Consider the following 26,913-nt stretch of genomic DNA (forward strand, 5'->3'; position numbering starts at 1 on the left):
GCAATCTGAATGTGAGGAAGATCTGAGCTATTTAAACCAGGTGACACATTACATCAGGTAAATCCTCCAATCAGGACACAGAAAGCGTTCTGATATCAGACTGAATGATCGGCTCACTGCAGTCTGACTCAGAGGGGAGGCTTAAATGGGTCCTAGCAGTGTAAACTCACTACACTTCTATCAGAAACTGATGCTGAAAGCTGAAAATTGGTGCCAGGTGTGGAAAGTGCAGCTCGTCACGCTCAGAGGAAATCCGACAAAACAAAAACTAAACTTTATCCCAACTAAACCTGCAGGAGAAGCCCAGCAGAGCTCCGCGTCGCTCTAATTGCCAATTAGACCTGCAGGCTGTGCAGCCTCTGGCACTCCATCTCAGCTGAGCCTCCTTAATAACTGCAGCAATTACCCGAGGCCTGCTCATTAGGCCCAGCTTCTTAACTCACAGGTACATCCTCAAAAAGTTCATGTCTCAGCACATTTTAACCTTCAGGTTCAGGTTTTGTTTTGCAGGAGAGAAGAAAAAGAGAAAGTACCCACGCTGTTTAAACCAGGAGGGACGTGGAATAATCGGCTTCACCTCCTGCAGCCGCCCTTCAAACGCTCCCTGAATGCATCACTGAGATCATCTCCGTCTACACCTTGGACAGGTCGCCTGCTGATTACTGGAGATACAGATGTTGTGTTGCAGCACCTCCTATTGGTCAGATACGACAGTCACAGGGAGTCTGCGTCCATATTCAGAACGATTCTCCCAGTTCACCTAAAAATATCATCAAAGAGCTCGAAACCTTTCCCTGTGTGAGAGTGTCAGAATTAAAATGCTGTTTAATAATAAATAAACCTGTGATATGTCTGAACGCGGTGATTCACCTCGTGCTGGGTCACCTGAGCAGCAGTTTGTTCCTCAGGTGTGATTGGATCTTTGTCTGGAGAGGAGGAGGATCCTGCAGATGGACCTGAAATCTGCTGTCTGTTATAACCAGGCTAAACTTTAACCTGAAATGGTTGAAAGCACCTGAAATATCTAAAAATACTAGAAGATTCTGACCTTACAAAGCAAAAATACAAACAGATGAACGTCTTTTCTTAGCTGGATCATCCGTTTGCTCAGACTCTGGGTGTCTCCATCACTGTGAGTCAGCTGCTCTCACAGCCTGTTCTTATCATGAGAACTTATCCCAACAACCCCCCTCCTCCTCCTTCTCCTCCTCATGATTTAAAAGTAACAAAAACTAAACAAAACCAGCTCTTACATTCATTTACCTTCTGCGGGCAGTAACAGAGGAAACCGCTCAGCTTTTATAGATGAAGAAACCGCCGTCACTCTTATTTATTAGATCCCTCTGCTGGTGAAGGTCAGACTCATCACTGCTGCCAAACACCTGCACTGTTATTGGACCGGAGACGTCCTGTGACCACGTTTAAAGTTTCCACGTTAAACAAATAGAAAGAAAAAACTAAAGTGTTGGATTTCAGCTGCAGCAGCAGAAATATTCCACACGATCAAAGACCCACAAACAACACATCACGTTTACATTTACTCTCATTATAAACAAACACAGATGCAAAGGCACGTCTTTAAAAATGTTCATGAGAGAAATCAAAGTCCACGGAGGTGTGAGGAGCTCCTCCCCCTCACGGACAGGCACAGGTAGGTGGAGGAGGGCGGTCCCTACAGTCTCCTGGGTGATGTCATGATATGAATAATTGAGCAGAGCCAGGCTGAGTGCAAAACTGCTCACGGATGATCTGAGGACTCAGCACGCTGATGTTTCAGGTGACGCGCCGACTCTGCTGAAACCCGGTGCAGACAAAGAGCCGCAGATCCACAGACACGAAGCCTCTTTGTGCCCGAGCGCACACGGGCGCGGCGGCTCTGCGAGCACAAACAGAAGTGCTGGGAAATCAAGTCTCGCACACAGAGCGCCGGCCCCGGAGATTAAGCGGCTCATCGGTGTTTGTCTGCACGGCGAGGCCCGCTCAGGTCCTGAAACAGCGACGCGCACAGTTTTGGAAACAACAGCTGAGCGAACCATCGCTGATGCATTACAAGTCTCACACTTTAAAACAGGCACCGGCGCCGTTCTGCACTTCTTAAATCAACAAATGTTCATATTTTTATGTAGAAATGTGTAAAATGTCATTTTTTGGAGAAAAGATAAACTCTGAACGCCCTTCACTTCCCCCTGGGCCTGTTCAGGTTCAGCTCTGCTCCTGGATCCAGGACCTTCAGCAGAGAAGCCAACAGTGACGGGATTTGGGAGTCTTCGTTCTCGTTTAGCCACCACTAGTGAGCCCACTGAAACTATTAGAATTTAAAAATACGCTCATGTAAAGTGTTAAAAATAAGTCGTGTAAAATGGTGATTTGGTGCTTTATAAATATTTCAAATAGGACAAAATGCTGATTTTACAGCAGCAACATTATTGTATCTCTAAAGTTTAAACATTTAATAAACTTTGTGTCTGCACAGAGTGGATCAAACAAATTGAATCATCATAAATACTTCATTTTATATTGATTACTTTATTATTATAGCACCAGGAATACATGACAAGGGGAGTATTCTGATGCAAACTCGTGGCTGTAGTATAAACAGTATTCTGGAGATGGTACAAAACGATTACTCATAACATTGTGCTGTAAGGACACGAGGAGGAAACAGGAGCTGTGTGAGGCTGGATTAAAAAGAGCACAGGCCTCAGTGACACAGGTTGTGGCGTTGCAGAGGTGTTCAAGGATAACAACAACACAGCTGCAATGTTCTATAACATTTTTCTCTTATAACTTTATTATGGATTAGGTGCAAGAATTTTTAAGTGTGGATGATTAAATAATACTTTAACGCAACAGTAAACTGTGCCTTGTTCTCAGACGGGCAGCAAGTGGAGAGTGACAGATGAGATGAGGAGACGAAGGAGGAAGAGAGGCACAGAGTGAGTCACAGAGTGAGGCACAGAGTGAGTCACAGAGTGAGTCACAGGGTGAGGCACAGGGTGAGTCACAGGGTGAGGCACAGAGTGAGGCACAGGGTGAGGCACAGGGTGAGTCACAGAGTGAGGCACAGGGTGAGGCACAGAGTGAGGCACAGAGTGAGTCACAGGGTGAGGCACAGAGTGAGTCACAGAGTGAGGCACAGGGTGAGGCACAGAGTGAGTCACAGAGTGAGTCACAGGGTGAGGCACAGAGTGAGGCACAGGGTGAGTCACAGGCAGAGCCCAGTTTATTTTCTACAGTTTTTTGGTTTTTAAAATTGGTGAAACCACAAGGCAACAAATCTTTGCATTTTATTATTGTTCAATCAGCTCCTATTTTAATGTCTGCAGTCTCAGATCAGCACAGCCCCGCCCTGCAGCACCATCAGCAGCAGCAGCAACATTGTACCCATCAGGTGAAACACAGGCTCCGCCCACACTCGCCTGGATACGTCTGAAAACGCTCCGCGTCCACACTGGTGTTTTCAGTCGTTTTCACAGAGTTGTGCGTCCACGTCGCACTGCACTCTGTCCTCCTGCGACGTAAAACTTTCATGAACTAAGATGAGCTTTAAACAACGGGGCTACGTGCGGTGATGCTAGCGTTAGCCACGTTACCTTCACAGGTGGTCAGGCAGGTGCACACTGGGAGGTCCAGCTCTACGTTTCACTGCACCTTCATTCTTCACATGTCCGCGTGGAGCCCAGTGTAAATCCCGGGGCTGAACGGCCTTTGTACAAACACAATGAGTGGAATCGCCCTTTTAAGTGCCAGAAACCATTTAACTCGTTTCTCTTTTCGTGTTTTAACAAACATCTGTTTTTAATATGTAATTCAAAAACTGTGTTTGAGACGAGGTTTTCAATGTTTAATTCTTCTTTTGTGAAATTCATTTTCAATTTGAAGTATTTATTAATGGATTAATAATTCATTTTAAAAATATATTTAAAAATAATGTTTTTATTTAAAATAAAATTATTAAATAAGAAATTACTTTAGTAATGTTGGAATAAATAATGTAAAAATGAATTCATGAATGAATTTACAAATGCAGAATTTATTGTACAATTCATTATTTAAGCACAGATTTCTTTATTTCGATACGTGTGGCTCTTGTGGTCCTCCATACTCTTACTCGTTGATCTCATCCTCCTCGTCCTCAAAGTTCTCCTCGCCGTCGTTGGCGGTGGCTTCCTGGTACTGCTGGTACTCGGACACCAGGTCGTTCATGTTGCTTTCCGCCTCCGTGAACTCCATCTCGTCCATGCCCTCGCCGGTGAACCAGTGCAGAAACGCCTTTCGGCGGAACATGGCCGAGAACTGCTCAGAGATCCGCTTGAACAGCTCCTGGATGGCGGTGCTGTTGCCGATGAAGGTGGCGGCCATCTTGAGCCCTCGGGGAGCGATGTCGCAGACGGCCACCTTCACGTTGTTGGGGATCCACTCCACGAAGTAGCTGCTGTTCTTGTTCTGGATATTCAGCATCTGCTCGTCCACCTCCTTCATGGACATGGGCCCCCGGAAGACGGTGGCCACGGTCAGATAGCGTCCGTGGCGAGGGTCGCAAGCCGCCATCATGTTCCTGGCGTCAAACATCTGCTGGGTGAGCTCGGGAACAGTGAGCGCTCGATACTGCTGGCTGCCCCGCGCTGTCAGAGGAGCAAACCCCGGCATGAAGAAGTGCAGCCTGGGGAAAGGAACCATGTTCACGGCCAGCTTGCGGAGATCTGCGTTGAGCTGTCCGGGGAAACGGAGCGAGGTCGTCACGCCGCTCATGGTGGCTGACACCAGGTGGTTGAGGTCGCCGTAGGTGGGGGTGGTGAGTTTAAGAGTGCGGAAGCAGATGTCGTAAAGGGCCTCGTTGTCGATGCAGTAGGTCTCATCTGTGTTTTCTACCAGCTGGTGCACCGACAGGGTGGCGTTGTAAGGCTCCACCACTGTGTCCGACACCTGACGGACCAAAGACAGACGGGACGTGAGAAGAGGCGAGTCGGTATTTATGTTTATTAAGCATCCGAACAAACACGTTGGGAAATGTGGGACAGACGGACAAAATTTCCTCCTCCTACCTTCGGTGAGGGCATGACGCTAAAGGTGTTCATGATCCGGTCGGGGTACTCCTCCCGGATCTTGCTGATCAGCAGGGTGCCCATCCCCGAGCCAGTGCCCCCTCCCAGAGAGTGAGTCAGCTGGAAGCCCTGCAAGAGAAGTTTCGTCTTACAGTAAACGGTGAGGAGACAGACAACCGGTGCAAGGATGGAGCTCAGTGTCATGAACAAACATGCTGTTCACAGTTTATCCTAAAGGCACCATCACTAGAAAACTGACATTCTTGAACAACCCCAGAAGTCAGTCCACGTTACCAAAATTTCACTAATGAGACAACGGATGGTGTCCTGGGGGGCGTCCTCGCAGATCAGAGCATCGCTGAACTCCTGCACAGTCTGAGGTGTGACCTGGCAGCGTTGCAACGACCGAAACATAACGTCCCAACGGTCTATACGTTATATTTATGATGAAGAACTGAGACTGGATAAAATATTTCCAACATCATGCAACATGAGTCCAAATAGATTTGTTAGCATGTAGCGCTAACGTGAACTAAATTCAGCTGAAATTTGAGTCCAAATCATAAACGTGAATCTGCCGGTGAGGAAAAACACAGTCTCGAGAAAACTTTAATGATCCTGCATCTTGTTGTTCAATGAATCGTAAAAACTAAAGCAGGAACGCTGAAGAAGAAAAGGTTTAGCTCCACCCACTGAGGTTAAACTCAGCCAATAAGGCTGCGTCGGTCACATAAAGATGACTCACCTGGAGACAGTCGCAGTGCTCGCACTCCTTCCTCACTATGTCCAGGACAGAGTCCACAAGCTCCGCCCCTTCCGTGTAGTGACCTTTGGCCCAGTTGTTCCCTGCACCTGTCTGACCTGCAGACAGCCAATCAGAAAGGGGAAAATGCATCTGTGAAATGTAAACTGATCACTGCGACAGATGGACACACACACAGTTGCTGGTGGTGACCCATTTCTCAGCTAGTGGACAGTAGGAGTGTGTGTGTGTGTGTGTGTGTGTGTCTGAAACCTCTGCTTCATCTTCTGCTCAGACATAGTTTATATAAGAGACGCTGCAGACGTGTCAGTCTGTTTACTCGGACGATTTAATGCTGGAAAGTTTCGCTGCAGCTCGCCGAGCAGGAATTCTGTGCTCGGCCTCGTCAGGTGGGTCAAACACTGCTGCTAAATAAAGACCCGCAGCTCTGCAGGATCAGGATAAAGGATGAGACTAAACTACTTCATAAGTTTAGAGCTGATTGGCGTGTTCTGATTGTGTCTGCTGAGGTTACCAAAGATGAAGTTATCTGGTCTGAAGAGTTGTCCGAAGGCTCCCGAGCGCACGCTGTCCATGGTTCCCGGTTCCAGGTCGACCAGCACGGCCCGGGGGACGTATTTATGCGCTGCACACAGAGGGGAGTGGTTACCTTTGTGCACCAAAGTTGAGCAGGAGTCTAAGTGATCTCATCACCCTGAACGGAAGGTGACTCACTCTCCTCTGCACTTACAGGAGGCCTCGTTGTAGTAGACGTTGACTCTGTCCAGCTGCAGACTTGAGTCACCCACATAGTTCCCTGCGGGGTCGATGCCGTGCTCGTCACTGATCACTTCCCAGAACTGAGCGAGTCACAGAGAGAGAGAGAAGCATTGGTGATTCAGCAACTTCCTGACTCTGTGGTGCGTTCACTGACTCACCGATGTCCAAGGTTAAATGTTTGCTCTAAAACCTTCACAGCTTCCTCCTGAAGGCCAAAAAGTTTAGTTTATAAGAACATAAAAGCTGTAAGAAACAGACTCTCCCACATTTTACTGAAGCCTGAATGCAGCACGCGTCACCCCCTGATTTTAACCATTTCTGTAAATTAAACGGACTTGATCTGACACCTCATACTGCAGCGTGTGAAAACCACCGCAGCTAACTCAGAGCTCTGTTCAATGGGAAGAGGGCGGCTAAAGATGTGTCAAGGACTTCAATTTAATTTATACAGCATCAAATCACAACAACAGTCGCCTCAAGGCGCTTTATATAGTAAGGTAGACCCTCCAATAATACATACAGAGAAAAACCCAACAATCATATGACCCCCTATGAGCAGCACTTTGGCGACAGTGGGAAGGAAAAACTCCCTTTTAACAGGAAGAAACCTCCGGCAGAACCAGGCTCAGGGAGGGGCGGGGCCATCTGCTGTGATTGGTTGGGGTGAGAGAAGGAAGACAGGATAAAGAAATGCTGTGGAAGAGAGACAGAGGTTAATAACAGATATGATTCAATGCAGAGAGGTCTGTTAACACATAGTGAGTGAAGAAGAAACACCCAGTGCATCATGGGAGTCCCCGGCAGCCTACATCTATTGCAGCATAACTAAGGGAGGATTCAGGGTCAGCTGGTCCAGCACTAACTATATGCTTTAGCAAAAAGGAAAGTTTGAGGCCTAATCTTGAAATTACAAATAAAATTAAAATAAATCTTTACTTATAAATGAGCACAGGCTGTGATACCTCTCACCTAATGAGCTTTGTTTAATCAGTCTGAGGTTCTTCGTAGGTTTTTTTTTTAGCTTTCTATGCACTAAAAACCCAAAACAAAACAAAAGAAAGAAGAAAAACACTAAAAAAAACCCACTAACTCAATCTGAGGGACTAACTCGTCCCTCAGATTGAGTTAGTGGGTCTGATGGAGATTCTGATGGAGGCTAAAAGCTCGGATGGCAACAGGGAAGGAAAGTGTGAGAAAATGAAAGAACAAGCCAGTAAATTCTAAGGAAACTGGGAGATTTTAGAGAGTTGAGTGGCTGCACTGAGGTGAGAGCCTCACGCCTTTAATCTGTTGTTTTCAGTGATTATTTTTGAAAGATTTTCTGAGGTTGCTGTCAGAGCTGCAATCGTTGAATTGAAACTAGTTCAGAGTGCTGTAATCCTGCTGTACTCCACTGGGTACCAATCCAACTGGGACAGTTTATCTTGTTCAAAGTGTCAGACACGTTCTAGCGTCTCCGACTCGATGAACGAAGCTGCCGTTCTTTGAGTTACAACCTAACCTGGACACCTTGTCAGTAAGCTTACACAGAGGTGGAGGCTTTGCTCCGTTATTGCACCAACACCACCCTGTTACACATCAGTGTCTGTGCTAACAGGAAGGAGGCACCGGCTTGTTGCAATAAACGAACAAAATAACCAGGAAGAACCACAAAAACTCCACAATTTACCCTTCACAGTTTTAACGAACTCAAAAAGATTAACAATCTGTGCGTGTTCATCTCTGACTTCCAGCCGAGAGAAGAGTGTGTGTCTGTGTGTAAGTGTGTGTCTGTGTGTGGATTCCTTGAATAGTCTCTGGGTGGCTCACAGAGTTCACTTCTCTCTCCCTCACCACATGTACTCTAGATGAACTTTTATTATTCCCTCTGTATTCTACTCTGCACTCTACTGCAGCGGGTTCCAGAGGCGCATCCCACTCGCTGCTACGTTTGAAACATTTTACTTAAATAAAAAGTAACGAGTGTGATTCACGTCTCCTCTGCTGTTCCCGCACTAACCCCACGGTAGTGATAATGTACGTGAAGCCCTCGCGGTGTCTCTGATTGGTTTGTTCACAGTCGTTTCATGACGCCCCGCAGGTGCGAAGCTGTGAATCAGCGTGGCGCGGTCCCTACCTTGGTCCCGATCTGGTTCCCGCACTGTCCCGCTTGGATGTGAACGATCTCCCTCATGGTTCCTCCGCGTGTGTCCGCTGAAGCTCTGCTGCGAGTCTGCGGAGCGGGAGCGCGCGTCCTGCTTCATCTTCTCCTCCTGTCAGGCGCGTTCACGTCACCACGCCCTGGGGGGGAGGAGTGGGGGTCACGGTCCAGTTTGTCCCAGTCAGCATGAACCTGTGTCCAGCAATGAGCTCACACTCACAGCAGAGCCCACTGCGTTTAAAACACCACCCGTCAGGTAAAACACGCGGACGCTCTCGGGCAGGCTGTGATCACTGTGGACAGTCTGCGTGAAACAGCTGGAGTGACGGAGGCTCCTCGTGGTTGTTCAGAAGAACAGCTGATAAAGGGGAAAGAATTTAAACTTACTACGAAATAAATGGCAGGAATTTATTTTGAAAATCTGACACTTTAACGCATCCTTGCGCATCTCTGTAAACTGCGGCTTTTATTTTGTAACTCCTACAATCTGATCACGCCGGTGAAGTACGTGGAGGATTTCATCCGGATATCCTGACATTTAAAATCATTTTTAAAATTCTTTTTATTGTGAAACTCTGACACGGCTGCGCAGATGAATTATCGTATAATTATTTTGAAAATCTGATACATGTTCAACTTTAACATATATCAGGTTTTCAAAATAATTGCTTTGACAGTTAAAGCAAACACTCATGAGTAAACAGGTGTCCGCGGAGCTGGAAGCTGATTGAGCATGCGCAGACCGTCTCTCAGAGTGGGATGATGATGATGAAGCACGGTCAGCTGTTGCTGAGGCCAGCAGCAGTGTCAGTTTACAGCAAAGGCTGTAAAACAGGAGCTTTGCTCCGTGACCGATCCTCCTTCAGACACAGTGGCGGGGAGGAAGAGGAGGCGTGACCTACGTCACTCAGGAACCTGCAGCCGCATATGAAACAAAGAAAAGTGTCTGCACCACAGCCTCCACACATCCAACTCTGAAGGTCTCCTCCAGCCAACATGAGGCGCTGAGAGGTTTGGGTGTGCTGCCCCCTGCTGGAAGACTCGGAGAAACACAGGGAGCAGAATTAGCAACAGGAGACATTTTCTACATCCTGTCTGAAAAAACCAAAGTAAAGCTGTAAAAATGAACATAAAGCCAAGACAAAAACGGGAGTTCCTCTGATGTCCAGCAGAGGCAGCAGTGAGCCAGTCCTCAGACTGCCACGTTAAAACTTTACAGCAGAATTAAACATGTTTACAGCCTGATACACAAACTGTCCCCTTTATAACACCTGTGCAGTACGAATGCTTTAATAACTCACCTGTTTCAATTGGAGTTTGCATTATTAGGGGCGTGGCAGCTCGATAACCAGGTTCACCAGTGTTACCATCACCTCGGAGTCTTTGTGGAGGGTAAAGTTCTCCTTCTGAAATGCGTCTGGTGAGATTCGAGGCTCTGTGGACTTTGGAACAAACCTGATCAGGGACAAGCAGATTTCTCCTGGACCCACTGATACACTTAAAACAAGCCAAACTGTGACAGAATGATGGAGGGTGGTTTCAGAAACCGTCCCATCCATCACAGCTTCAGACCTGCAGCAGACATGCAGCCTAAAATGTTTATACTTCAGTTTTTATTTTGTCACTTTTTAAAAAAGGAACTTACATATTCAAACGTTTTTATTTTCAAACACTTTTAATCAAAAACCGTCGAAACGTCTCACAAACACAGACTCTTTATCTCAGCGGTCCAAAGCTCCTCCGTCCTGCGTCGCCTCCAACACCATCACAGGTCAGAGAGGAGAGCCTCCGTCAGACGGAGCACAGGCGCGCTCAGCTTTGTGTCCATGTGATGAAACACCTGAAACTGTCCAGCTTTACTTCCTCAGACTGGCGCCGAGCAGAGCGTCTACGCCACGGCGGGGATAAAGTACTGCAGCGACATGTCTTCATGCAGCAGAATCAGGTGGAGGACGCTCTGATGGACGATGTCTGAGGAGGACGAGAGAGAAATGTGTTAAACTGTGACGTGGATTAGACCCCGGTGGGTTTTGTCCTGAGTGCGAACATGTGAGGGGAGACTCACTGCACATGGCCTTGCTGGGGTTGACCTGCTGCCCCACGAGGAACTGCTGCAGCCTCCTGATGTCCACCCTGGCCTCCACCATGCTCTCCGGGTCCCTGCTCTGAGACGGGCCGCCATCCTGGGAGGCGTCATCGCCTGGAGGGACGGAGGAGCAATGTATGAAAAGTATGGCCCACAGCTGATACACTGACAATCAGTAATTATTAAATATAAACGAGGCTCTCAGCAGCAGGTGGAGGGTGAGACTTTAGGCCCCGCCCCCCAGAATTAACTGGTTATCAGGGATGTGACGTGATGACTGAGCTCATCCGTCAGCAGGTCTGAGCTGCTCGTGGAGCTAAAGCGTGTTTTTACCCCACGGAGGGTTTCCCAGGTCTCTGAAGTGAGTCGTCACGGAAACCAGATCGGTCTCAATCTTCAGGTTCATCTCGCCGTTCAGGTTGGCTTCGATTACCTGACACACACACACACACACACACACACACACACACACACACACACACACACACACACACACACACACACACACACAATAATGTTCAGGCGTTGGTTCTCCTGAAGATTCAGACGTTAAGGTCTCTTTAAAGTTGATTTTTCATGTCTTTGAAGGTCATCCAGTTTTGGAAGAAAGAAAGTGACTCTGTTGATCTGATTGATTTGGTTTCATTCTATAATGATGGACTTAGTTTTCTATGAAGGTTTGAACTTTGTTTAAACAAGAGAGAAAATGTTGATGCCTGCTGGAGAAAAGTGTATAAAGTGTGCAGTGAAACATCTATAATAATTCACTGCTACTTCACGGATTTCACCTGTCACGGGTTATTTTTAGATCGTAACTCCCGCGATAAACGAGGGGCTGCTGTATTTCACTAATTCAGCGCACAAACACTAGGTGGCAGTGGTGTTTTCCTCTTGGAGTTGACTCAGTGTCAGAGTCACTGCTGGAGGTGTTTATGAAAGCTGAAATGAGGCTTCTTGAAAAGTTCCCATTGGTCACAGCGAGGATTTAACACAGAGCTGTAACGCCTGCTGACGTCTTAACACCTTCACTTCCTGTCCGACTGCAGGTAAAGAGATGAAAACACTCCAAATATTTCAGCATATTTCATCTAAACATCTAAAGCGACATAAGGCTTCAGGTTCTGTGTGATCACCTGTCGCAGGTAACACGAGGTTTAAATATGTAATTATTTTCATCTGACATCTTGGCTTCTCGGGAAAAGATGACATAAACATCGTGTTCACATTCAGTTCAATATTTCTACATCGAGCCGGGCGGAGGGCTGACATACAGGAAGACGCCTTTTCACGTATTTCAAAATAAAGGAGTTTACCGTTATGCTAAAAACATGCCGGACAGTTTGTTACACAAACGCGGCGACAAATGTGACTGAAATGACCCAAATCCAGAGAAATAAAGCTGCAGCTCCTCTCTGCATGAGTCCGTGTTTGATCTGAACATGTTTAACCTCCTACCAGGAAGTTGGAGAGGTTCTTCATCCTGTCCACGATGTTCTTCATGGTCTTCAGGGGAGGGAGGTAGATGCTGACCTGCAGTGACACAACCGTGATGAAAAGGCAGCTCTCATAAAAAGGATGATTTGGTGTTCGGCAGCTTCACTTACATCAAAGTCCGGCATGCTCGGCTCTTTGAACTCGTGCCACAGTCTCCGCGGGATGACGTCAACGGGGACGTCGTGAGTGACGACTCGACTGACGCTGGACAGGGTGGGCTGGGCGGCACAGAGGAAGAGGGCTCAAGTTTCTCAGATTAAAGGTTCAAATGAGTTTTAAAAGCAGCTAAAGATGAGCCAGTATGAGCTGTCTTGGCTTCTATATCTGACTCGTGTTTAGTTTCCTCTCAGGGTTTGGGCGACACCTCGGCTTTATTGTTTTCTGGCCTTGGTTCACACTGGAGTGCCACGTTTCTTCATGACTGAATGATTAATCTAACTTTGATAAACCTGTGGCTGGATTCTGGTTCGGAGAGCCGACCGTAGATGAATGTATCCCCAGACGCAGCGCATCTCCTGATGTTATGAATAATAGGCTAAAATTAAACGTATGATTCGAGCTGTGGCAGAGACAAAGACGTCTCAGGTGAACTTGTTGCTGACTGTGAGTTGTTCTCAGGCGCTCTCACCAGCTCGGCGGCGATGGTGAGGCAGGGGCAGTGCTTCTTGGTCAGTTTGACTTTGACCGCCTTGGCGTTCTGGACCGTCTTCAGGGCTCTGGACAGATTCTCCGGAGTCACCTCCAGACAGATCTCGTTGTCCTCGGAGGACACGCCCTCCATCTGGTACTCGTCGAAGAAGTTGGCCTGCGCGAGGAAGGACGGGATCAGGGTCATTTATTACGGTCCTGATCATCTCAGACTCGTTCCTGAGTTTATTTTCTTAGCAGCTGGAAGCCGAAGCGTCGGCTCTCACCTGTGACAGCTCACACCACATGCTGACGCCGCCGTTGGCCACTTTACCGGACAGAACGAAGAACAGGTTGTCCGGCGTCAGCCGCAGGACGCACATCTTTGTCAGCTTTGAGATGGTGGTGACGACTCCTGGTGAGAAAGATCAGAGGTGTGAATCAGGAGAAATATTTAATCAGTCACACGCAGACTCGGTTAGTTTTAATAATAGTTTACTTCAATCAGATCTCTGATCTGCACTTCTGAAAAACTTGATCGCGATAAACACACTAAAAACAATAAATCTACAGTTAATATTACAACTGTTGAAAACTAAGTAAAACTAAACATTTCAACAGTAAAACTGACTTTAAACAAAAATTAGCTGAAAACTTGAAGTGGAAAACTTTTTACAGAGCCGGTAAATAACAGATTACTCACGCAGCATAAACATATAGCTGATATTTTTGTGGTAATTAATCATGACTCATTAGGCCTGCACCAGACTCCATGTAGATTTTGTTAAATTTAGATAACAGTAACCAGTCTGCGGCTCTTTGAGCACATGCTGTAAGCCGAACTACAGACTTTTCCTATTATGTCAGAAACGCTAAAGAAAGAACAAAGTCCCGCATCGGGAACTTTTAATTAGATGTAATTTTATTTTTTACAGTTTGTGTGCAGCATTTGGAGGGAAGCTAACAGCTTAGCTTCGGCTCTCGGCACAAACAGATGTTTCACACTCACGGGTGAAGTGGTTCAAACAGGCGATGTCGATGATTTTCCCCCGAAACTTCATTTTTTCGTCCCGACAGCAGAATTTAATCTTCCGTTTTGACTTCAGGCGGGGAACTTTTTGATTTGTTTGGTCCGTCTGTGTCTACGGTCCGGCGGAAACAATAGCCACCTGGAAGCTGTTAATTGTTCCGCCCAACGAAAGAAGAAAACAACCAGCAGTGGCCCGGGGACCACAACAGGACCCCTTAAATGGTCTGTACAGAGGCAGAAAACTGTAGCAGAGTCACCGGTTCCTGGTGCGCTTTATATTTTTACTTACATACTGAAATCAGACATTTTACGCTGTTCATCATCTTTTTGTAACTGAGCTACAAAATAACTTCACAGGCATGTTTGGCAGCTTTCACTTAATTTCAGCTTTTTGGTGAAAACTTTCAGAATGTTTTTCACACAAAGATATGATGTCTCGTTTTTATATGTAACATTTATACACCCTCGTTGTAGACCAAATAAAACACAAAAAACCCTCAGAAATAGCAGCCTGTGCATGCTGCGGCTCCTTTTTACTTTGTGATGTAATATTAGGATCTTATCAAAAAATTATACTCAGACAATCCTGTAAAAAACAGGCTTTAGAAGTTTAGGTTCCAGAGAAAAAAGTCAACAACTTTTAAAAACCTTATTGTGGGCCAAAAAAACAAAACAAACATTATATATATATGGAGTGCTGCCAGACACTCCACGAGCGTCTGGCAGCACAAATGAACCAGCTGCTAGTTAACGAGAGACACCCGGAATGGCTAACCGAAGGTCGAACGGTCCTGATCCCCAAGGACCCCAAGAAGGGACCGGTCCCCTCCAACTACCGACCAATAACCTGCCTCAGTACTACATGGAAGCTCCTGTCAGGCATCATATCGGCTAAGATGAACAGGCACATGGGTCAATACATGAGCGGGACACAGAAAGGAATTGGCAAGAATACCAGAGGCGCAAAACACCAGCTACTGGTAGACAGAACAATCAGCCGAGACTGCAAGACCAGACTGACCAACCTGTGCACTGCCTGGATTGATTACAAGAAGGCCTATGACTCAATGCCCCACAGCTGGATACTGGAATGCCTAGAATTGTACAAGATCAATGGGACCCTAAGAGCCTTCATCAGGAACTCAATGGGGATGTGGCATACAACACTAGAGGCCAACTCCAAGCCCATAGCACAAGTCACCATCAAGTGCGGGATCTACCAAGGAGATGCTCTGTCCCCACTGCTGTTCTGCATAGGCCTGAACCCCCTCAGTGAGATCATTAACAAGACTGGCTACGGATACCGACTACGGAACGGAGCAGTTGTCAGCCATAGGGATGGGTATCGAAAACCGGTTCTTGTTGAGAACCGGTTCCCACTGTTTCAAATCCTTGGAATTGTTTGCCATTTTTGCAAATGATTCCCTTATCGATTCCAGTCGCCCCGAATGACGTCACCACGTTGCGGAGCGTCATTTACCTGGCAGGAAACACGGCGCCTAAGCGGCTCAAACGCTCAAAAGTTTGGTTATACTTTACGAAATCGGATGACAACAGGGCAACTTGCAATACTTGCAAAGTAGATACTTCATTTAAGGGAGGAAACACTACGAATATGCAAAAGCATTTGCTCACAAAACACACGATGACCTTAAATGAATGTCGTGTTTTTAATTCCGCTCCGGACTCGTGAATCTCAACCCAGCAGCAGCGGTAACGTTTGCACGTCCTCTCCCGTTAATGCGGCAGGTAAATAAGATAAGATAGATAAGATAAGATAAGATAAGATAACCTTTATTAGTCCCACACGTGGGAAATTTGTTTTGTCACAGCAGGAAGTGGACAGTGCAAAAGTTATGACGCAAAAATTAGAATACAATAAGAATAAATACAGTACACAGCTGTACAGAATAGAATAAAATAATATACTAAATACAGTAGAATAAAATAGAATAAAAATATACAATAAGATAAAAATAGAATACGAATGCTATATACAACTGAGTAAAAATACAACGATGCCAGAAAAGATTATTGCACTTAGTGTTATTGCATATGTATGGATGTGTGTGTTTGTTCAGTTAAAGTCTTTGTTGTGGAGTCTGACAGCAGTGGGGAGGAAAGACCTGTGAAATCTCTCCGTCCCACACCGTGGGTGCCGCAGTCTCCCACTGAAGGAGCTGCTCAGTGCTGTCACAGTCTCCTGCATGGGGTGGGAGATGTTGTCCAACAGGGATGACAGCTTAGCCGCCGTTCTCCTGTCACTCACCACCTCCACTGGGTCCAGAGGGCATCCTAGAACAGAGCTGGCCCTTCGGATCACCTAATCAACTAACAGTGCATATTATGTTAGCGCAATCTGCCTTATTACAAACCTGCCATTACTGTGCATTTAGTGACCATGATGAGAGAGGCAGACAGAGTCTGGCTCAGATGCTGGCAGTTCTCGCTGCAGTCTACCGTTAGCGTCTCCTTTCAGGCCAGGATAGACGAACGTCACCGAGCAGTGACTCAGTTTGTGGTAAAAGGCTTGAACCCATTTGCCACAGCAGATGCCCCCGATTTTAGGTAAGTGAATGTGTTAAATTGTAGGCAGGGAAATTACTGGATATTCTTGTGTAATTGCTACTGAATAATTTATGTTATACTTTGTTATTGCTACAGAAGAATATTTATTTTATTATTTTACATTTACAATGTTTTTTCCCGGGGACCCTGTGACACCCCATTGAAGAGCCGTAGGCTGGATCTCTTAAGATCTCACTGTTGGGTTTGTAAGGCCATGTTACTCCTAAATTTCTATCTTGTTCAAAGAGAAGATATGAAACAAAGTTCTAAGCTAATTGAACTTAGTGTTCTCCTTTTTTAAAAAGAATCGATAAAGAATCGAATCGTTAAACAGAATCGAAAATGGAATCGGAATCGTGAAAATCTTATCAATACCCATCCCTAGTCAGCCACCTCCTGTACATGGATGACATCAAGCTGTATGCCAAGAGTGAACGAGACATCGATTCACTGATCCACACTACCAGGCTATACAGCAATGACATTGGAATGTCGTTCGGACTGGAGAAGTGTAGTCGGATGGTAACAAAGAGAGGGAAGGTAGTCAGAACTGAGGGGATCAAACTACCAGAAGGCAACATTGCAGACATAGAGGACAGTTACAAGTACCTGGGGATCTCGCAGGCAAATGGGAACCATGAAGAGGCCGCTAGAAAGGCTGCAACCACCAAGTACCTGCAGAGGGTCAGGCAAGTCCTGAGGAGTCAACTGAACGGTAAGAACAAGATCCGGGCCATCAACACGTACGCCCTGCCTGTGATCAGGTACCCTGCTGGGGTAATAGGCTGGCCAAAGGAGGAGATAGAAGCCACTGACATAAAGACAAGAAAGCTCCTTACCATGCATGGAGGGTTTCACCCCAAGTCCAGCACCCTGAGGCTGTACGCTAAGCGGAAGGAAGGGGGCCGGGGACTGGTGAGTGTCAGCACCACAGTCCAGGATGAGACAACGAACATCCAAGAATACATTGGGAAGATGGCCCCAACTGACCGAGTGCTCAGTGAATACCTCAGGCAGCAGAAACCCAAGAAAGAGGAGGGAGACGAGGAACCATCATGGAAGGACAGGCCCCTGCACGGTATGTACCACCGGCAGATAGAGGAGGTGGCTGATATCCAGAAATCCTACCAGTGGCTGGACAAAGCTGGACTGAAAGATAGCACAGAGGCACTAATCATGGCAGCACAAGAACAAGCTCTGAGTACAAGATCCATAGAGGCTGGGGTCTATCACACCAGGCAAGACCCCAGGTGCAGGCTGTGTAAAGATGCCCCAGAGACAATCCAGCACATAACAGCAGGGTGCAAGATGAAAAAAAAAAAAAAAAAAAAAAAATTGACAGCGTCTCTACCACCTCAGACGCTTGAGAGACTTCCAACTGCCCTCCAAGGTGCTCAGGAACTTTTACTCGTGCACCATAGAGAACATCCTGGCGGGAAACATCTTAACCTGGTTCGGGAACAGCACCATGCAGGACAGACGAGCTCTACAGAGGGTTGTGCGGTCAGCTGAGCGCACCATCCGCTCCGAGCTCCCTGACCTGCACTCAATCTACAGCAGGCGGTGCTGGACCAAGGCCAGGAAGATCGTGAAGGACCTCAGCCATCCCAACAACAGACTGTTCTCTCTGCTGAGGTCAGGAAAGCGATTCCGCTCCCTGAAGACCAACACAGAGAGACTGAGGAGGAGCTTCTTCCCGCAGGCGATACGGTCTCTCAATCACACCACCACACAGTACTGACCCACACATATGGTTCTTACACACACACTGGACTTTCTGGACATTGTTTTTGCACAACACTGGTCACTATATTCTTCATTTCCGGTTAATACTTGTACAGCTGCTGTTATTGTGTATATATTTATTTATATTTATATTTCTTCATACATTCTTATATAGTTCTATATTGTGTATTTTGTTGTACAGTTATTTTATTTTCAACTTTAATTTATATATTTTATCTTTATCTTATTCTTCCCAGTTAAATTTACCCTTCATTCTAATTTGTGTTGTACAGTTATTTCATTTTTAACCTTAATTTATATTTTATTCCTTCCTAGTTAAATTTACCCTTTTTAATTTTTCATATTTATTTCCTATCTTATTCATAGCCTTTTCCTTTTTTGTTTTCTTTAGGTCACGAGCAGTTGTCCAAGCATTTCACTACATATCGTACTGTGTATGACTGTGTACGTGACAAATAAAATTTGAATTTGAATTTGAATTTGAATTTGAATTTGATGCTAGCAGGCAAGGCATACATGGAACGCCATAACCAAGTGGCCAGCATAGTGTACAGGAACATCTGTGCCGAGTATAACCTGGAAGTCCCGAGGTCAAAATGGGAGATGCCCCCAAGGGTGGTGGAGAATGACCGAGCTAAGATCCTGTCTGACTTCCAGATACAGACGGACAAAATGGTGGTGGCTAACCAACCGGACATAGTGGTGGTAGACAAACAGAAGAAGACGGCCGTAGTGATCGATGTAGTGGTTCCGAATGTTTCTAAAAATAAGCAACTAAAATATTTGTGTCTCTTTACCAGCTGAGAAAAAAACACCTCAGTCAATCACAGTCGGCTGCAAACACACTTCCTTCCTTCCGTCCTGTGTGTTTGCTGACCTTTCTTTGTGTCAAAGTTCATTATTTTCTGTTAGAAAAATAAAGGCTTGATTCTTGTTTATTCTCTCACCAAATTAAAATGATCTCCTGTAATCTGCAGGCTCATTTGTTGTGAAACAAAAGCATTCCAGCTCTACAAGCTGCTTACGGATCTGGATTGGAGTCAGTTTGGAGATTTTCTCTGAGCACAGACGCTGAGAGGGCAGAAGCACTTCAGGTCATCTCATAGAAGTGTGAATAAAACAACTGATTTTCACTCCAAATGTTGTTTAAATGAATCAGCAATTGAAGGGCCAACAGAGACAGCGATGCGTAATAGGAGGAAAACCCATCAGACTTGCATTTAAGAACTGGCTTCGTATTTTACACAGGTTGCTATTTGCCCTTTTTAAAAAACAAAACAAAGCTTTAACCCCGACTTGTCCCTTCCTCATCACTTTAGACCAATTTAAAAATTTCCTTTTATCTCCAAAATTTTAGAAAAAGTGTTGGCCAACCAGCTTCCAGTGTTTCTACCTGCTTATTGCATTTGAGATGAGTTTCTGTCAGTTACTCAAACAGCCCTGCTCAGAGTTTATGATCATAATTTAATTCACAGATATGCAGGTGAATATTTGGTTCTTGCTCTGTTGGGTCTTTCTGTTGTCTTTAAGCAATGGCTTGCGTATCTCTTGACCCATTTAAGGGGCCCAAGCCCCAGTTTAGGAACCCGCTGACTCTACATAAAGTACGTAAATCTTCTCTGAAATGTGGCTGAGGTTTCACAGTAACGTTCACACTTGATCTTGATTTGCATACCCTTGGTATGTTGTTCTTTGTTTGTAATTATGGGTCAGATGTGAAGCTAAAACCCTTCTTGTCTCATTGATATCAGTTTTGTTTTGAGAATAAAGTTATTCCATCTGATCCCTGCTATTTATTCGTCTCTGTCTATCTTTTTTTTTACCCTTTTTAAATTATTTTTGCAGCATTCATTCGTTTTAATTGGATGCCTACATGATCCTTCATCCTATTGGCTCTCTGCTCTTTATTGGTGACCAATCACAGGCTGTCATTCTTCATGGATTCTCCGTAGTTCCTCTCAGCTGCCTCTGGCTGCAGCAGCTTTGCTTCAGCGTGCTGTCTGACTGTTTGAATCTTTGACTTCACGATGGCACCGCTGTCCATCCAGGCCGGAGTGAAATACGCCAAAACGCTGCTGCCAGAGACTCTGATGAGGTGAGTTTTTTAAATGTTATCAAAACTTAAAGTTGAGTTTTATAAATTCAGTTTAGTTATTGTAAATCTGGGGATTAGACAAATATTGGCAATTTCACTCAAACCAGCTGTGCGTCAAATTGTATCCAGGACATTTTTAGACTTTGCAGAGGAAGCTGTGTGTGTGCAGAACTGCAGAAGAACAATGGAAGCCACTCAGTAAATAGGATTGCTGAACCTTTGAAATAGTGAAAGCAGCTGAGAGGGTTTTTATAGATGTAAGTCTGAGGTTATTAAAACCTCCGACTTGACTATAAGATTTCAAACTGTAATGCAGTGAACTTTGAATGACCTGCAGGTCCGTGTCCACAGTCCAGACCATCTCTCGACACATGCTGCCCCTAAATCAGCCTCGCTGTTTCAGAGTGTGCACATACAGCCGGATGCGGCGGCGAAGTTTGACTGCGTCTTCTCTAGATGAGCTCCTGGAGCAGGTAAAAACAACCTGTAAACTCTCTTAGACAATAAGCAGTAGTGTGCATAAGTCTTGAGCCAGCTCTCATTTCTTCATATTTTGTTAAGAAAAGGAGAAACAGGTGCAAACATGGAAAAATATTAAATAAGGCAAAAACAGTTTGTACAATTTAAACACACTTTAAATTCAATATTTGGTATGATTACCTTTATTCGTCATTACAACCTGAACCCCTTTGGTCACCTTTTTAGTTTCTTTAAGCAGTCTTTAGGAACAGTGCAGCGTTCGATACTATTGACCTTAATATTTTACTACGGAGATTAAACAGGATGTAGGTATTAAAAGGTGTTTGAATAACTTTGATCATGAAAATCTTCTTCAAACACCAAAGTTATTTTTAACTTACACGCTTGGACCAGTTCTGTTCACATTATACATCCTTCCCTTGGGCACTATTATTAGAAGGCATAGCGTACATTCTCACTGCTATCCAGAAATATCCTGTCTCAGAGTGACGCGGAAAAACTAGTTCATGCATTTATTACTTCCAGGCTGGACGACTGTAATTCATTATTATCAGGAAGTCCTAAAAACTCCCTGAAAAGCCTTCAGCTGATCCAAAATGCTGCAGCAAGAGTCCTGACTAGAAACTAGAAACTAGGGACTAGAAACAGCAGATTTCTCCTGTAGTGGCTTCCCTTCATTGGCTTCCTGTTTATTAAAGAATAAAATTTAAAATCATTATTCTTACATACAAGGTCTTGAATAAGCAGGCCCTTGAACACCTCACAGCTTATTTATGAATCTGTACCATCAACATCGTCCTGATGCATGCTTTTTTTTTTCTTTTTTTTTTTGCCTGTCCCGTTTGGATCTTTAGCCGTCAGAATTGGTGTCTGAAGGCCAAGAAAGATGCCAAGCGGATTTACTTTACCAAGTGGATCATCATGGCCATATTGGTCCATTTGATAGACCTTTATTATAATTATGTATTTATTTTATTTTCATTTTTTAAAGACGGGACAGACATGACTGGGGGATAGGACAGGGAGAAAGAATGAAAGAAAGAGAGGGAGAGAAAGAAAAATAGAGGAGAGAGAAGAGACGGTGAGAAAGGGGGGAAGAAAGAAAAACAAACAAAACACCTGGATCACCTGTATGGAGAAAAAAACCCAGAAGAGAAAACAAACAACAAAGAGCAACATAATAAAAACAACACCATCACAATAAACTAGCTAACAATAGATAACAGTAGATACTTTAATAATTTCACCTGTTGAGAAAGAAAAAAGAAAACAAGCAGAAGAGAACAAGAGTAATAGAATAAACAACATCACAATGATATATGGGAATATGACAGTAAATACTAAATGTTAAACATTATTGTGCAGCACATAAGATCAACAGAACACAGTGTGCTTTGAGGTAGGAGCCAAAAAGGGTGTAGTTTGTGGGTGTGATCACCCGTGTGTACACCTGTGAGCATGGACGCGCTTGTTTTTTTAAAAGGTTCCTTCATGTAATGATCTGCTAGAGGGTGTGGGGGGGCCACAGCCCCGTCCTCCAGTGGTTGTTGATCAGTGGTCATGAGAATTTGCATAATTAAGATTAAGGAACTGACCTCACAGCCCATTGTTCCTTCAGTGGGCTGGTTTCAGTCATTATGCAAATGTACTGTTTATAAGAATGAAACCTGCAGTCAGCTGAGACTGAAGACGTCACCTGATGATGACAAAACGTTTCTCCCACTAATACGCTACGTCCAGATGAACAGATTTAATTTTTTGCGATACCATCAACATCTGTATAATGAGTGAATTGCTAAAAGAGATGACATACCATGCATCCAAAAGAGAAAGTGGGAGGGTAGGTAAGGGAATTTTGAGGACTTCAAATTCTACTACAAGGCATGAGTTCAGGTTGAAATGGCACTGGAATTATAGTGGAAAGCCTAATGATCAATGGTAACTTTATTTTTCTCAGTGGGAAACTTCAGTATGTCCACACAGCAAACAACATAAAGATTAAGAGCAGCCAAACCTTTAAACAGATCTGTTTACCCTAACCTCCTAACCCTAACACCTTCAGACAAATTACCATGTTATCATGTATTGTAGTGGCGTAATGGCAATGCAGATTGTTTATTTACTTGGGAGTTCACCTTGTAATCGGAAGGTTGCCGGTTCGAGCCCCGGCTCGGACAGTCTCGGTCGTTGTGTCCTTGGGCAAGACACTTCACCAGTTGCCTACTGGTGGTGGTCAGAGGGCCCGGTGGCGCCAGTGTCCAGCAGCCTCGCCTCTGTCAGTGCACCCCAGGGTGGCTGTGGCTACAATGTAGCTGCCATCACCAGTGTGTGAATGTGTGGACGACTGGTTGTGTAAAGCGCTTGGGGGTCTTTAGGGACTAGTAAAGCTATACAAATACAGGCCATTTACTTGTCTGGAGATTGAACAAGTAACACAAAAAATGATTCTGTCCTACACCTCCAGCCTCCAACATCTCCTTCTCATAATGGACGTGTGTCTTGATCTGGAAGAGAAGAGAAGACCCTACTTGACCCAGGGTTTTCAAATCAAGTGGTGGTCTAAGGAGCTTGGAAAGAAAAGTGTGAATACGTTTCACCTGTCATCTGAAAAGCTTCTTCAGTTCTGAAGATGCTTGAATTGAGGAAGCTGAAGAAGCTTCTGGAATGAGAGGTGAAACATCTTCAAGCAACTTAAAGAAGTTCAGACGCTTTTCTTTTCAAGCTCCTTAGACTGCGATGACCTGGATGACTGAAGACCTTCACAGACATATTAAGTGGTGGCAGTTACTAAGTATAAAGAGCAGCTTGTAAACATTGTCATTATAATAGAAGTGGGTAAGAATAAATCAGCAGAAGATATATGGAATGATGTGGTCACCCAGATTCATAAAGCCCTCCAAAGAACAAAACCAGGTAGAAAGTTTATGGACAAGCAAGGTAGTGAGTGACACTGAGAGAAGAACATAGCATTCCTGGAGACAGGAAATCATTCAACAAAGTGCCTCACGAACTCATCTGACCTGCACCTTGTCCCTGACATGTGTCACCATGCACCTGTTAATCAAAGTGGCCACAACCCTACTAATGGTAGCTTTAGGCCTTAATTGAATTTGAACAGGTGAATCATAAAAACATTGTCATCCTGTACAGTTGTTATGAAGAGACGAAGAAATCATCAGATTCTGACTCTTTGAATTGATTCTCCTGTTTTGTGTCCCAGGCAGCGAGGGTGTTCATGATGTCCTACCAGTTCCTGACTCTGGTCCTGGAGGAGGATGGGACTGTGGTGGACTCAGAGGAGTTCTTCCAGTCACTGCCCAATAGCACACTGCTGATGGTGCTGGAGAAGGGGGAGATGTGGACAGAGAGCAAGGTGAGAGCAGAGATGATGTTCATCACTGCGGCTGAGTGTCTGTGTGCATTTATGAAGTGAGATGATCTCTCTTCACTGAGCCCAGGAGGGAAGTTCACACACTTCAGCAGCATGAAGAACAGACAGGAAACAGACAGGAAATGGATCAGAACTTAAATAAATAATTCTTCTTAAATACGTGTTTTGTTGCCCAGAATAATGTAGCTTGTTTTTAAAAACACATAAAGTTAAAAAGCCGTTTACCCAAATCAAAATTTTCTGAACATGTTGGTGTTTCAGATTATTCCATGCTTTCGTCAGCCAAAGAAGAGTGGGATTGCCAAAGTGACCTTTGACCTCTACAAACTGCAGCCTAAAGACTTCCTGTGCTGCCTCGCCATCAGGGCCACAGTGTATGAGATGTACACACTCTCATACGACTTCAGATTCACCAGGATCAAACGCATCCTCAAGTAAGCCGAGCCTGATCACAGTAACAGTCTCAGCAGTGTTGTGCAAAGCCTGACTTTTTTCGTCTTTTCTAGTTATATGTAGTTCATATTTTCAGTTTCCAGTCTGAATTGTTCAAAGCTTTCAAATTCATAACTGGCTAAGTTAACTTCTTGTGTACGTTTATATTTCTTACCTTTTCTCCAATTTTGACACAGAACTTTATGAACACTTTGCAGAAACTATCCAGTTATTACGAGGTACTTGCAAATAAAATTTGACATGGAAAATGTTAGGGTGTGCAGAACTTCTAATCCAGCTCCAACACAGGAGAACAGTTAGTGTCAGCACCACCTCCACAAGTGACTGTGGAGGTCTATTGTGTGGGGTGGAAGTCCTCTGCATCGCTGCTGCAGATCAAGGAAGATGGTGGTTCCTTTTTCTTTGTTTATTGGCCCTCCTGACTCTTCTTAACTCGCTGGTCATGCCTGGTACATAGACTTAAACTAATAACGCACTCAGGAACAATCCAGAATGGCACTCTGGCAGCTTCAGTGCAGATAAATCTGTTTCATGCATATAACTATGCATGGAGTTCATGTTTAATGTGGTGCACTCTGGCGGTGCTTCCAGATACTTGCTGTGTAGCAACACAATAATGACTTCACACAGCTTGCGTGAAGTCAAAAAAAGCTGTGGTTACGGCACTTCAGCATGTAGCCAGTGCTACAGTATCGAGCATACACAAAGTAAATTCAAATCCAACAATTCATAGAAAGATGTAAAAAAAGAGAACGAAAAGTAGATGAGTTAATTTTCAAAAGTAAGGACTGATCAGTCAGTGACATTTAATAAAGTGGAAATGTATCTTTAATATTGTCTTGAAAATTAATTAAAGTATAAATACTTCAATAAGTACTACATAGTTTAGTGCAGTCTACTTTAAGGTAAACTGGTCAGTGTGCAGTGATGTGTTAAAATATACAGTAATAAGCAATGTTGGACTGGTACAGAGCAGCTGTGGCGTTCATGGTCAGTGTTTGGTTACATCAAGGGTAGCAGACCTCACTTTAAATTTAAGGTGATGATGCTGATCAGAGTCACTGAATTCCAACTTTATGCTAGCTTTATTCAGTGTAGGCACTGGAAAACAGCCATAGTACCTCATGTAACATTGCTTATTATGAGTTTATTTGACTAAATTTTTCTGTCTCTATCTTCAGCTCGCTGTTGTGCTGCGTCACCTCTCTGACCAGACTAGCCGGACAACTGCTGCTCTGCACATCCTCCTCACTACTGCAGTTCACCGGAAATGCCTGCCGCTAAAGCCATGTCTCTTTGTGTTCAGCTGTTCATTCAGGCGGGTGTACTACAAAGGTGTTTAACACGCCCAGGCTTTCTTTGCGTTACCTCCCTCGACAAATCTTAGGGCCAAGACGCGGGGCAGCCCAAGCAGAGGAGCCTAGACATCCCTCTCTCCAGCCTCCAGTCTGGGGTGAGATTCAGGCATGTCCCCCAAGAAGGACATGCCTGGAATACCTCACTTAGGAGGTGCCCAGGAGGCATCCTAGTGAGATGTCCAAACCACCTCAATTGGATCCTTTCGTTGTGGTGAAGTAGCAGCTCTACTCAGAGCCCCCCCCAGAATGACCGAAATCCTCTCCCTATCTCTAAGGCCTGCTATATTCAAAACATATTTTCCCAGAACAGAATCTAAAATGACTTTAAACATGTAAATAAAATAATCAGTGAAAATGTAGCCATCCAGCTGAATTTGAAACCAATGCTCTGAGCATAACCTGCTCCCAACCAGGGTACGTGTTCATCATCAGTTACCATGGTGATTTAGCCAGGTAAAAAAAGAGCCAATTTCATGACACAGGAAACTCTGACTTTTGAGCTCCAGATAGCTCAAAAGAACATTAATCTGGCTTTGTAGTACACCCCTCTGCTGAGGTGGGACTGACTGTAATAAATGATCAGACCCTCAGTTTGTGTGTTTGAGACAAACTAGAGAAAACTTGTGTTTGATTTCCTCTGCCTGAATAAAGATCGTGTTTGAATTGTCTACATATGGATCACTTATGTGTGTGTTTCCATGGAAAGCTGAGAGCATTTCTAGTCTTTCTATCAGATCAGCGTTTTTTAAGAATGTTTCGTCTGATTTCAGCTGGAAAGATTTTTGTATTGAATGAGATTAAATTTGTTTTTGTAAATCAAATATCTGACTAATAAATCAACAACTCTGTGCCTGTTTGTGTTTTTCCATAGCACTTCA

At 44.7% G+C, this 26,913-nt stretch overlaps 3 protein-coding genes across 3 annotated transcripts; 1 reads left to right on the forward strand and 2 right to left on the reverse strand.

The window, feature by feature from the left end:
• Positions 1 to 3,972: 3,972 nt before the first annotated feature.
• On the reverse strand, positions 3,973 to 9,341 carry tubb6 (tubulin, beta 6 class V). Its single transcript, XM_085417665.1, has 7 exons — positions 8,928 to 9,341; positions 8,684 to 8,847; positions 6,539 to 6,647; positions 6,323 to 6,433; positions 5,791 to 5,906; positions 5,046 to 5,174; positions 3,973 to 4,926 (listed from the first exon to the last, which is right to left on the reverse strand). Exons 2-7 carry the CDS (start codon positions 8,738 to 8,740, stop codon positions 4,108 to 4,110), a joined length of 1,341 nt encoding a protein of 446 aa, XP_085273791.1. The 5' UTR covers positions 8,741 to 8,847; positions 8,928 to 9,341; the 3' UTR covers positions 3,973 to 4,107.
• A 1,022-nt stretch (positions 9,342 to 10,363) lies between these two features.
• hus1 (HUS1 checkpoint clamp component) lies at positions 10,364 to 14,082 on the reverse strand. Its single transcript, XM_085417689.1, has 8 exons — positions 13,924 to 14,082; positions 13,202 to 13,329; positions 12,916 to 13,092; positions 12,398 to 12,505; positions 12,249 to 12,323; positions 11,127 to 11,226; positions 10,773 to 10,907; positions 10,364 to 10,678 (listed from the first exon to the last, which is right to left on the reverse strand). The coding sequence occupies exons 1-8, from the start codon at positions 13,973 to 13,975 to the stop codon at positions 10,596 to 10,598; spliced, it is 858 nt and encodes a 285-aa protein (XP_085273815.1). The 5' UTR covers positions 13,976 to 14,082; the 3' UTR covers positions 10,364 to 10,595.
• A 5,944-nt stretch (positions 14,083 to 20,026) lies between these two features.
• Positions 20,027 to 26,855, forward strand: cidea (cell death inducing DFFA like effector a). Its single transcript, XM_085417709.1, has 5 exons — positions 20,027 to 20,353; positions 20,691 to 20,826; positions 24,054 to 24,206; positions 24,486 to 24,658; positions 25,859 to 26,855. Exons 1-5 carry the CDS (start codon positions 20,286 to 20,288, stop codon positions 25,959 to 25,961), a joined length of 633 nt encoding a protein of 210 aa, XP_085273835.1. The 5' UTR covers positions 20,027 to 20,285; the 3' UTR covers positions 25,962 to 26,855.
• The last annotated feature ends 58 nt before the right edge of the window (positions 26,856 to 26,913 follow it).

The sequence above is a fragment of the Rhamphochromis longiceps genome, linkage group LG9 (genome assembly GCF_057381845.1).
Source record: "Rhamphochromis longiceps isolate RC_006_pf linkage group LG9, R_longiceps_female_GT1.1, whole genome shotgun sequence".
Taxonomy (NCBI): Eukaryota; Metazoa; Chordata; class Actinopteri; order Cichliformes; family Cichlidae; genus Rhamphochromis; species Rhamphochromis longiceps.

Excerpts from the sequence above, each read along its gene's own strand:
- hus1 (XM_085417689.1), bottom strand. The coding sequence starts at position 13,975 with ATGAAGTTTCGGGGGAAAATCATCGACATCGCCTGTTTGAACCACTTC. Across the intron at positions 12,324-12,397 it reads CGAGCATGCCGGACTTTGAT|GTCAGCATCTACCTCCCTCC; the intron begins GTAAGTGAAGCT and ends GTGTCACTGCAG. Across the intron at positions 10,679-10,772 it reads CCCCAGCAAGGCCATGTGCA|ACATCGTCCATCAGAGCGTC; the intron begins GTGAGTCTCCCC and ends CGTCCTCCTCAG.
- tubb6 (XM_085417665.1), bottom strand. The coding sequence starts at position 8,740 with ATGAGGGAGATCGTTCACATCCAAGCGGGACAGTGCGGGAACCAGATC. Across the intron at positions 6,648-8,683 it reads GGAACCAGATCGGGACCAAG|TTCTGGGAAGTGATCAGTGA; the intron begins GTAGGGACCGCG and ends TGACTCGCTCAG. Across the intron at positions 5,907-6,322 it reads ACCAGATAACTTCATCTTTG|GTCAGACAGGTGCAGGGAAC; the intron begins GTAACCTCAGCA and ends GGCTGTCTGCAG.
- cidea (XM_085417709.1), top strand. The coding sequence starts at position 20,286 with ATGGCACCGCTGTCCATCCAGGCCGGAGTGAAATACGCCAAAACGCTG. Across the intron at positions 20,827-24,053 it reads TAGATGAGCTCCTGGAGCAG|GCAGCGAGGGTGTTCATGAT; the intron begins GTAAAAACAACC and ends TTTGTGTCCCAG. Across the intron at positions 24,659-25,858 it reads AGGATCAAACGCATCCTCAA|CTCGCTGTTGTGCTGCGTCA; the intron begins GTAAGCCGAGCC and ends CTCTATCTTCAG.